The sequence below is a fragment of the Nilaparvata lugens genome, chromosome 3 (genome assembly GCF_014356525.2).
Source record: "Nilaparvata lugens isolate BPH chromosome 3, ASM1435652v1, whole genome shotgun sequence".
NCBI classification, from domain to species: Eukaryota; Metazoa; Arthropoda; class Insecta; order Hemiptera; family Delphacidae; genus Nilaparvata; species Nilaparvata lugens.
In genome coordinates, this window is record NC_052506.1 from 44738047 (window position 1) to 44750894 (window position 12848).

A 12848-nucleotide genomic window follows, 5' to 3' on the forward strand; every position below is an offset into this window, starting at 1 on the left:
GAAATGAGAACCAATGTTTGATAATAATACTTCTATTATATTTTCAACGAATGTACATCATGATATTTACAATAGATTATTTACAATAAATGTACATGATATTTACAATAGATTACAAAAGATTATTTTTCATCTAATAATTGATCTTTACTAATATAACTAGGTGTTGAAAATCCAATCCATTTCACTTACAATCCTTTTTTATCACATTTTAATATTTTTTCAATCAAATACACTTGTCTCTCCGATTCGTTTAATTGTGTTTTTTTTAATTTCTTCTGCATAAAACCGACCACTAATTACTTCACCGTTTAGATCTCTCAGTGAGTAGGTTATAGGTTTAGAAGGAAATATAGAGTGAATCACAAAATACTCTGCGCTCCAGTTTATGTTATAAGATTTATTGAAAAATAATTGTTTCTTCGAGATTCACACGATATCACCTAGCTTAAATTTTGGTTTTGAATTTTTCAATTTATATCGTCTATTGAATGCAGAATTTAATGACATTAAAACATGAGAACGATTTTTCTTACCAACATCCTTAGGTTTCATTCCAATGGATGAATGCGTTGTTGCATTATAATCACGAACCAAACTGTCTAGCTCTGATATCCAGTTTTTGGTTCCACGCTCAGTTAAATATCTATAAATTTTTGCTTTAATTGTTCTATTAAACCTTTCAACTATGGAGGCTTTCTTATCGGTAAAAACATGGTAATGTTTAATACTATATCTATCTAATAAGGCTTTAACTTTTGAATTAAAGAATTCTGTTCCCTGATCTGTTTGGAACAGCTTAACTCCCTTATTTTTAGAAATAATTGGTTCGAGAGCATTAAATACAGATTGGCTTGTCTTGTCTTTTAATGGTACACAATATGCAAATTTTGAAAAACAATTAATAACAACTAAGATATATTTATAACCCTTATTAAAACGCGATAAACTTGTCATCTCAATAAGGTCGGCTTGAAGCAGGTCTTTTTCACTTTTCAGTTCATATTTGCGAGTGGCATAGTTCACACGCGGCACGCTATGAAGCTCTAAAGCTAGCTTAGATCTAATAATATTCATGATATTTACAACAGTCAAATCAAAATTAGTGGTGTTGGATGATTGTCACGGAACATACTGAGCAATCAGTTAGAGTGTTGTGGGCACTCTATAATGTCCAAAAGGGAGAGTGTCAACACCGTTCTCAGCAATGTACCTCTTATCATCATAAGGACTCAAACAGATTCTTGCACATTCAACCTGATACATGGTGTGATTATAGGACCTCATCATATTAAATTTTTCAATGTGTTCACAACATTCAATCAGTAATTTCTTATATAAATTAAAATTAAGTTTTCTACATTTCACTCCGGTCTGTACACCCTTTGCTACACATTTATTTACAGGTTCTTCATTCTCGTTACATATTAAAAAGGAGTAAAGTTTCGATCTTAGGCCTACAAATCTATGGACAGGTTTTGAGGCAGTCTCATCCTTGAACTTTCCTACAACTTTATTTCTCTCCATGGAAAAGCAAGGGTGGCAAGGTGGATAGTTAGAAGTATCGAAAAGGCTCAAATTATCTTTAATCAACTGATACACATCTTCGACTTTTAGGTTTAGAAGAAAACTGTCGGTATCAGTCATACAGAGTTCCATACAATCCCACGGTATAATTTTTCATAATTTGCAATAGGAAAAATCGTACATATGGAATTTACTCAACTCCAGTATGGAAAACCCGGAATAGACAGGCTTGTTCATTTTAAGTTCCAATTTACGAGAAAAAACCGCGATCACGTTCGGACTAATTATTTGCCAGCATTTGCATAACGGATTCGAAATGTACTTGTCTAATCGTTTTTCGTCTGTAATAATTTTAACATTGATTTGTTTCCGGACTGATTGTATCGTTTTTCCAAAGATCAAATTGCAACAGGCCTTAAAGAAGGATATTTCAAATTTATTTTTCACGGCCTGTCTATTTCTGATATTGAAGTCGATGTAGCTTTTCAGCCAGGGAGATTGGGAAAAGCTTATTACGCGATGTACTTTCATTAATTTCAAACCGAGCTGAAGGTAGAGTTTTAAATTGAGGTAGTGTACAATGTACTTTTCACGGTGAAAAAGTGTGTTCATGAGTTTCCTGGTTCCAGTTTGACTGTTCTCATTTGTTTGGTAGTTCGACAACAATTCCCGCGGCGGTGTTAAGTGGAGAGGGGCGAGGGGGAAGCTGGCATGCTTATTGTGTAAATCTTTCGGGTACTTGAGATCACATTCTATTATATATCCGGTTTCTGAATTGCTGTCCAAATTCGCAAAATCAAGCTTGGAAATTTCTTCCTCTGAGAGGAATTTGAAATTTCCAACAGGTAAGCTTCGGCTCATAGCTTCCGAGTATAAACTGTTTGCATCGATATAAAGGAGATAATTACTTGGTTTTGAAGGGTCGTATGTTTCGGGTAGATGTTTGTTATTCGCTTCACAATAACGTTTACCGATAAATGAGACCCCGACTCTCATTGCCGCTTCGAACATGAGATGCATGTCCGGGTCTGTAATTAATTCCAGTTCGACTTTGGTGTATTTCAACATGCAATTCCAGGTGAAGTGCGCGAGAGAAACAAAATGGGTGACATCAAGGCCGTATGAGCTAAAAAGCGTAGACCTTATGGATTCAAAAACTTCCGCTAATAGCATCACGTCCAAACATAAATAAAAATCGTGATATTCATCCAGATTTTCCAGTTTGAATGTTGAGAACACTCTTTGTGCATGTTGATATTCTTCGCGAGTAAGAGGTGTATCAGTTAAATCATTATGAAAACATTCGATGGGGGGAAGTGACGTTTCTGAGAATTTTTCAGGACAGCTCATGTATGAGTAAGGATATACTCCTTTTTTCAACAAGAGCTGTCTGTGTTTGCGAGGTGGATCATGAAACACCAAAAATAATCGCTCGAACTTCTTTTCCATGTCTGTACTTTCTACCAAATTACGCACCAATACTTCCAAGGATTCGTTCATAAACTTGTAGGAATCTAGAAATTTAATTTTGCCTACCGAAAGTGTCAAAAATCTCTCTGACGTATTCGCGATGCAGGAAATTTCTTTTTTACATTTACCGAGCGATTTCAGAATAAAATGCGAATCAAAACCGGAGAAATTATGAAAATAACACGAAATGTACTCCGGAGTACAAGCTGTTAAATTGCAAGAAACATGTGCCACACACAAGTAATTACCGGTTTCATGCGCGTGGTGACGACATTTAATATCGGTGTCTAAAAACGGTTCAGCACAAAGCCCGCAGTTTACCGAATTTTGAAATTCACACTCTTGACTTTCGGATAAAGCTTGCATAGGAATTTCTCGTTTCATATCCTCATACAAAATGTCGCCGAGATCTGTAATTTCCTGAAGAAATTTCTCCATGATTTTTTCGTCTAAACTACTCGATCTATGGAGTACAGGTCCGTAGGCGATTTCCCCATTAACATCTATAACAACAAAACAATACCCGCAAGGAATATGCTGCGCCGTTTTCTTTGTGTAACTACGAGTAATTTCATCAGAATCGGAATCGGATTTGTCATCATCAAGCTTCACAATGTAAGTTTCTAAATCCGCGTAAATGGTGTACTTTTTCTTCAACGTCGCGCCTAGTTTCTTGAATTTAATTGTCTCTCCGCATTTAGGATATGAAACGCGCTGAGATTCAAACTTGGAACAAAGTTCCACATGTTTCAACAAATTTGCTTCACCGTTGGTATTCTTAGTTTTGTTTGATGTGAACCGGTGAAAACAGAAATTACAAATGTGTACTTGACTGTCGCGTTTTGAAAGGTGGGAGAGCAGACGCAATAGCCCATTTTTCCCGTTCGCGGTATTTACTAAACAGAAATGAGTTTTTCCTGCATCGCCTTTTAGCATTAAAAGATTAATTTGGTGCTTACGAGTGCGGAAAATGCTTGTGCGGAAGGGGAAAAACTTTTTGTTCTCGTACGCGATCACGTGAATTGCAATATCCGTATTTAGCATTTCAAATTTCTTAATATCGCGTGTCGTCACCGGGAAATTTATTCCTCGCGTATTAAGTGTGTGAGCAAACGTGCTTGAATACTTTACAGTCAGGTGTGAGTCCTTTGGCTTCTGATGGAAATACGCGAGCACTGACCATAAAAAGCATTTTTTGTCAGAGAGATTTTTGACATTTATAATGCAATGTTTGTTTTTAAGAAATTGCGGTGTTTGAATGAAACTGGATGTGTATATAGGATTAAATTTAATCACGTTCACATCCAGTGATTCAATTTTCTTTAGCACCCATCCACTCCCATGTCTTACGAAATTCTCAAAAGATGAGAGGATTTTTTTCACAGCCAAGAAAAAATGCTCATTAAAGTCATCATAGTTCTCAAGCACATTTAGCGCTATGTTGGAGTAACTATGTAGATTTATTAGAGATGAGACAGTCTCACCAACCTGCTTGTCATCCATCACCACTAATTTATACAGCAAAACATTTAATACTATAAACCACTTTACATTCCCATCATACCGTGCCGCATGTTCCCTAATTATGTCAAAAACTTGACGTTTCGACCTCTCAAGCACGTTGGTGATGTTGATATCCTCAGGCTTGTCATCGAGGGTGATGCGATGGCGGACTGCTGCGGAATTCACGCCACGTAGTCTGCATTCCCTCGGCATGATTCTGAAAAACAAAAGAATAACGATCAGGATGAGATAGAGTACAACAGCATGTTTAGTTGTGAATTGACATTGGTAGAAGAAGGCTGTGTGTGAAAATGATATCTCAAGATCACATAATGTTGTATGAAAGATTAAGATTATTATCTTTTGATAAAAGATGGTCGAAATCTTCTCCGCATTTGTCTGCGGAAAACATGGCGAAAGACATTGTGCGATGTGTATTTTGTTCAATTTGTTTGGGAAAATGGGAAGAAAGTGACATACCAGCAATAGAACATGCAAGGTACAGTCCGAACTGTAGAAGGAAAGATAATATAACAATTGAAGAGGAGAATTTCGATAATAATATTCTATGAGAATATGAAGAAAGATATTTAACTTTTAATTGTGTAGAAGATTCATCCGTTCAAGGAGAGTATTTTGAAAAGCATCATCTACATTGTGACTTTTGTAAATCATTATCCAATAAAGCAGAGTATTTTGCGAGAAATGGTTATTTCTTACATAAAAATCCATTCTATCTGCAATGTGTCTATTGCAGAAATATATTATCGAAAATCCATTTGAAAAAGTAATGCATTTACAGTTTTGTTTATATGAAGAGTGTGAGAAAGAAGAGCGGGGGTTGGATGTTCCGGATATAGCGTATCGTAAAGATGAGGTAAAATCGCATGCATGCAGTATATTGTAGAAGGTTTTTTATCCTCCGAGGACAAAAACTGTGCTCCGAGGACAAAAACTGTGCTCCGAGGACAAAAACTGTGCTCTGAGGACAAAAACTGTCCTCCGAGGACAAAAACTGTCCTCCGAGGACAAAAACTGTGCTCCGAGGACAAAAACTGTCCTCCGAGGACAAAAATTGTCCTCCGAGGACAAAAAAATTGTCCTCGAAGGATAAAATTAAAGTAAAAATGAACTTACATGTGTTGATTTGACGAAATGACAGCTATCTCCTCGGCTATGCTTCTCTTAGCTCAGGTAGCTCCTCGACTGTGGTTGTATCAGCTCAGGTATCGTCTCAGCTTAGCTAGCTCCTCGGCTATGCTTCTATCGATGCAGGTATGTTTCCCTCTTGAGAGCACAACTGCTTATGAGGCCGGAAACCGAGTTGTGAGGTGAGAAAATGCTGTGAAAAACAATGAAATATTTAATAACTGCAACCAAATATTAGAAATCAATAAGTAAGTGTTATTTCAAAAATATCAGAATGTAACGGATTATACTTACTTACAATCAAATGTCAGCGTTGTGCTGCTGGTAAACCTCTGGGGAGTTGAGTACAGCACGCTCCAATTGCACACGCCCCCTCGTATGCTCTCTCTCACTCGTACAAGCCTGCAACAGACAGAGAAACGACTTGGTATAAAATCAGTTGCCTCAGAGGAAAATCACCATTTACGTTAGAGAAGAGTTAAGTGAACTTATATACCCTACGTGAACTTCTCCCTAATCATCATCTACACAATGGATTCATCATCATCTTCAAGCTTCATCATACCAGACAGCCCACCAACAGAGCAGCAGCTCAACTACTGGCAGCAGCAGCAGAAAGCTCGCAGCTCGGCTGCCACCTCCGCTGCCATGGCTGCCGCCTCCGCTGTCTCCGCCGCCTCCTCCTCCGCCTCACCCCTGAAGAGACAGGGAATCTTCGTTCAACGAGAGAGGGGTGAGGAGATCGTGATTCTGGACAGTCCTCTGCCACAATCTACACCGGCTACCTGGGCACCGCGACGAGGGGTGCTGTCAACTCAACCCAGCAAGCAGCCGGTGAAGAGGAGGCTAGTTTTCGAGGACGAGACCGTGCTCACTCAATCAAAGGTTAGCTTAAAGAAATATTATTATTGTACTAACATGTAATGTGCACAAAATCTTTATAAAATGTGATTTAGTTTTTTTTTAAACTAATTTCCAATGGATAAAATCTTTTGTGCACATTACAAGTCATTACTGATTCTTATACTGTGAGCGAAGTCAAGACTGAGCTTGACTTCTAATTGTGCTATCAAAACAATCCGAACACAGATAAATTTTCATGATGGTTGCATTGAAATTTGGATAAAAATTCAAAATAAACATGTTTTAGTAATTTCGATAGCAAATTCGAATATGTTGCATGAAAGATTATACTGAAACAATTCAATTATCTAGCAATTTGAATTGAGTTCAAGTAATCAGAGAATTTCCGAGTTATTACTCATATATCATTATTATTACTTACTATATCAAATTACTGATTCAAATAATACATTGTTATTTGAATTATGAAAAATCCGATCACATGCATAAACTGTTTATAATATTTCGTGTGAAACAAAATTATTGTTGATAAAAATGTTCATGTAATGAACAAATATTGATTCGAATAATACATTGTTATTTGAATTATGAAAAATCCGATCACATGCATAAACTGTTTATAATATTTTGTGTGAAACAAAATTATTGTTGATAAAAATGTGCATGTAATGAACTGAAATATTGATTCGAATAATACATTGTTATTTGAATTATGAAAAATCCGATCACATGCATAAACTGTTTATAATATTTCGTGTGAAACAAAATTATTGTTGATAAAAATGTGCATGTAATGAACTGAAATATTGATTCGAATAATACATTGTTATTTGAATTATGAAAAATCCGATCACATGCATAAACTGTTTATAATATTTCGTGTGAAACAAAATTATTGTTGATAAAAATGTGCATGTAATGAACTGAAATATTTTTCGAGTCAATTATCTAGCAATTTGAATTGAGTTCAAGTAATTGGAGAATTTCCGAGTTATTACTTACTTTCAGTTTTGATTAGTGAATCTGTTGAGCAAGTTCTCTCTCTCTCTCTCTCGTATGATTTGATGATGAAAAATCTGAAACAAATAAGAGTCTAATGAAATATTTTTTCAACAGAAACGTGTGCCGGAAGAGGACAGCTCGATTGTGCCTCTCTTGAGGGAGGAGGAGGAAGTGGAGACAGAGGACGAGATGCAATCGGAGAGCTTTCTGAGATTATTGAATAGCCGCGTCGAGAAGCCATGGACGCCTCTCCGCGAGTTGGAAGAGGGGTTGCCATATCCGATATGTGGCGTGAGAGAGGCGTCCAACCAGCACGGGCGGCGAATTGTGCTCAAAATCCAGGTACCCGGACTACGTACAACAGATGTTTATCTAACACTGCGAGTGAGAATATTGTACAACAGCTAAAGCCAATGAAATTATAGTGTTTTTTTTTCACTCTCGACTTTTCACTCTAACTTTGAGTGTGGGCTAAGAGTAGTGAGATGAAAAAGCTATTCATGCTGATCTGGAGAGTGATCATTTACTGTAATCTAATTTATGTTGAAAAATGTACATCTAACTAGACATAGAAGTCTCCTCATAACTAACCAAATCCCTAGACATATTTATTGTTTAACAAAGGATGCTGACAACAAAAAATTTGTACCAAAAATATTCTATTGCTTGAAGCAAAGTGTTAAGTTTACTCAAGCAAAGAGTATCTTACTTACATCATATTGTAATCTTAATTTTCAAGCATTGTGGTGTTATTACAGTATTCCATAAAAGGTTTTCCATGCTTATGACAGAAACTCATTTGATAGAAAATCTATGTTCCTTATAGCATTTGACACAAATTATTCCTCTTGATAGACAAATCTCCTTCGACAGTGTAAGGGATTGTGATCACAACTCACTATGATCAAAATACACTCAATGTGAATGCTTCAGGTTTCTCTCTCAAATTTGTATTTCTTTTTCAAATTCTGCTAGTTGCTGTTCCCCGAATGTCTCTGTGGCTTTCAAAAAACTCTACTCATCTAGTTGTAGCTTATGCTTCTTGCCTGATAGAGGAATCAAATAATGGCTGCTTCTCTCAACAATATAATATATAGCCACTTGTGCTTTCACCAACTTAATCTGAATCATGATTCGACTTTCAATTCATTTGACTTGGAAGTAGGGTAAACTTCCTTTGGATACCTCAAGGTTGTCTTTACATGCCTCTTACACTCATCTAAATACCTACTTGCATAATTACTCAAATATAACTATAATCTATAGCTTTTCATTTTTCCTTTGATAGAAAAAGTTCCTCATCCTTTGTTCTGTCTAAACCTACTTCCGTAATATTACTACATAAGCAAAGTCCAGTCTTAATTTGTTACTCAAATAATCTACTTGCTTTTCATTTTTAACAATCACCTTTAAGTACTTTCTCAGAATAACTTGTCTGTGTTATCTCTTCCTTCATTCTGCCTTATCTCTAAATAAGTAGTCATTCACTATCATATCAAAATAAAAAATAAAAAATTATAATATTATTCTTTTCTCGCCATGCTCACTCCCCATGAATGTTAACATTGTGATCTTATACTATTTCTTGATGTCAATTCAGTCCCTCTAGAATATTATGATTTGCTATAATTATCTTGTTGTCCTCTCTCATTTATCATCTTTGCTTCTTGCTCTGTGATTTTCAATCATTTGTATTTTGTCTACATTTAACAATCTTTCTATATACAGATTTCATTTGGACTTTTACAGTTACATTTCTTCTATTTGATTGAACATCTCTTGAGATGAAAATCTTTCTTGTTACTGCATCTCAGTAAACATGTGTATCAACAGAACCGCTGATTTTTTGTTTCACTTCAATTATCTTTGACTGCATTGTGATCAATTGCATGCGATCTTATACTATTTCTTGATGTCAATTCATTTCCTCTAGAATATTATGATTTGCTATAATTATCTTGTTGTCCTCTCTCATTCATCATCTTTGCTTCTTGCTCTGTGATTTTCAATCATTTGTATTTTGTCTACATTTAACAATTATTTCTTTGTCTAAATACGGATTTTATTTGGACTTTTACAGCTACATTCCTTTTATTTGATTGAACATCTCTTGAGATAAAAATCTTTCTTGTTACTACATCTCAGTAAACATGCATATCTACAGAGCCACTGATTTTTTGTTACACTTCAATGTAATTATGCACATTCACTTCTATCAATTGTGCACTTTGCTCAAGTACTATCATTAACATTTCATCTATATTGCTATCTGCAAATATGGGTAAGTTTACATTCTACAATCAAGTAGTATGTTAAACTTTACTGCATCTAATTTTGCTTCAACTCTGATGCTCCATTTTCTCAATTTTGGTGTTGCAGAAAATTGTATAAATTGGTAGCTGTGAAGCTACATGGTTTTTTCTTATGACTGATCCTTTAAAAACTTTACCACAAATAATGTACATATAGTAAGATCAAATTAAATAAAACAAGATGAATTGAATCTTTTCCATTAGGAGAAGTGAGAAAGAGACTTAGAATAAGAGGGTAGAGTTGATAAGAATAACTCGAAGCTTCCAAGGTTGAGTGTTTGCATATAGTGAGATTTCAGAATCATTCTTTTCTGTCAGTGTTACTTGAGCTGTTTTAAGATTTTCACTTACCATTGCTGCAATGACAAGTCATAGAGAGGAAGGACGATTCAGTTGAATCTGTCAGTTAGACACATGTCTCAGTTTTGTTATTTCCTTGAGAAAAAACCTGTCACTGGAAGTTTCATTTCCCCATGCAAATGGTGTAGTGAGAAAGAAGTGAAAAATGAGATGGTAGACTTGATAAGAATGTCTCGAGCCTTGCTACAGCTCTGACTGAAAATCTAAAATCACTTTTTTCTGTCAGTGTTACTTGGGTTAATATTACATTTTCACTTACCATTGCTGCAATGACAAGTCATAGAGAGGAAGAACGATTCAGTTGAATCTGTCAGTTAGATACATGCCTCAGTTTTGTTATTTCCTTAAGAAAAAATCTGCCACTGGATGTTTCATTTCTCCATGCAAATAGTGTGTGTGTGATTTAGAGAAGCAATTAGCATTGTCAAGCTTGACTGCTAGAATTTCTTAGTGCATAGCACACTGCATGCATAACTTCTTCTCCTTCTTCCTCTCATTCTTCTCTTTGGAAGCTATTGTACATGATGGAATCTGATTATCGTTTCACTTAAATCTGGCAGTTAGACACACTTCTCATTTCTACTTCTTCCTATTCTTCTTCTCCATTCCTCTACTTCTCCCTCTTTTTGAAAGTGATTACTTCTTCTTCTTCTTCTTCCCTGTTCTCATACTTCTTCCTCTCTTTGGGAGGGAGCTATTATATTGTTTCACTTAAATCTGGCAGTTAGACACACTTCTCCTTTCCTCTACTTCTTCCTCTCTTTGAATGTGACTACTTCTTCTTTTTCTCTGTTCTTATACTTCTCTAAGATAGCATGATAAACTTTTTTGAAAGTGATTATTGTTTCACTTAAATCTGTCAGTTAGACAAAGATGACTCGGTTAAATCTGAGTGTAAGATGAAATTTTCGTTTCACTTAAATCTCTCAGTTGAACAAAGATGTTTCAGTTGAAGCTGATAGTAACCTTTCTCTCCTTTTTCTCATTCTCCTTCCAAACTCGATTCACTTTAATCTGTCAGCAGTAGAGCCATTGAATTTCTCATTCTTCATTCCTCTCCTTCTTCTACTTCCAAACTCGATTTGACAAATATGAAATATTGGGGAATAGTATAGTCCAGTCAATATAGACATAAAAAATCTGGTGTGGCGCACTCACAAAACTTTCCTTGCTGTTATGAAAATTTATCACCTGACGCTAGTGTTCACGCGCATCTCAACTATTCAAAGATCCAAGCCAGCTGGTGACAGGACAATAAAGCTGGAGACATACGAAGTCTGCTATCTCTTCATAGTGAATGATTTGATAGAATCAACAGTTGCTAACAGTTTGCAATTGGATAATCACATTTTCTCGAATTTCAAGCTTATTTTCAATTTTAGGTGAAAATGTTACGTGGCATCAATTGAAGAGATTTTCATGCTCAATCTTATTCACTCAAAATTTTTCGTTTAATCTATATCTGAGACCTGATAATTGGAAATTTAAAATCAAACTTTGCATAGATGGGGCGGAGCTCCTGAAATTTTTACAGATTTGGGACTTGTGGCAGTTGATATAGCTTATCAATGACTATTTCAGGTATGAATTTGATCAAAATCGTTGGAGCCATTTTCGAGAAAATAGTGAAAACCCCTGTTTTTGACAACATTTTCGCCATTTTAGCCGCCATCTTGAATTGCATTTGATGAGATATCGTGTACACAGACGCACATACACTCATACACACACACACACACACACACACACACACACACACACACACACACACACACACACACACACACACACACACACACACACACACACACACACACACATACTGGAACAAGGCCACAAACGGGGAGGTGAGAAATGAACATACAATGCGGGGAGGCTGATTTACACACATTTACACACATGTTAGAGATTCAATTTTTGTTTTAGAAGGTATATTAATGTGTTTTTAATACAATTGTAACATTTTTTTATGTTAACTTGAAAAAAAAATTACGCATTAAACCTACAAAATGGGGAGAAATGTGTGTACACTTTCACTGCACAAACTGGGGAGAAATATGTGTACACTTTCAATGCACAAACCGGGGAGAAATGGTGTGTACACTTCCAACCCACAATCCGAGGAGAAATTGTGTGTTTAGTTCAACTTACAAAGTGGGGAGAAAACTGGTTCTTAACACAAGTTTTGGCTGCAACACTCATCTTGCAAGGCTAAGATTTAAATCAAGATAATCAATAAGATTATCTAATAAAGATCAATAAGATTTAATCAAGCCTTCAATAACTGCAAGAGATATGCTGTATGATGCTTACTTTCCGTAAAGAAATTATGTATAACAATAAAAAACTAATTCAATATTAATGGTGTATTGCAATAGATTAAAAGAACTCAAGAAATTTGTATTCATGTTTCACGAGTTTTAGAAAATGTCTCATACTTTTGCAAATAGAATAAATTAGAACATCTCATAACACTCGAAACATACAACGATTAGAGCATTCAAAAAATAATATTATGTTTGGCTGTTGTTGAGCCTAGAATGCCAATTCATTGATGAAAACAATCAATGGATTATCGAATGAATGTATCCATTTATCAGAAGACTGGAAGTGAGGAAAATAGTATGGAATAGAGTGAAAAGTTTAAAATATGATATAAAA

At 35.5% G+C, this 12848-nt stretch overlaps 1 protein-coding gene across 1 annotated transcript; it reads left to right on the forward strand.

Moving 5' to 3' along the window:
- Positions 1-6180: 6180 nt before the first annotated feature.
- Positions 6181-8188, forward strand: LOC120350232. The gene is made up of 2 exons (XM_039422800.1): positions 6181-6534; positions 7630-8188. Exons 1-2 carry the CDS (start codon positions 6181-6183, stop codon positions 7921-7923), a joined length of 648 nt encoding a protein of 215 aa, XP_039278734.1. The 3' UTR covers positions 7924-8188.
- The last annotated feature ends 4660 nt before the right edge of the window (positions 8189-12848 follow it).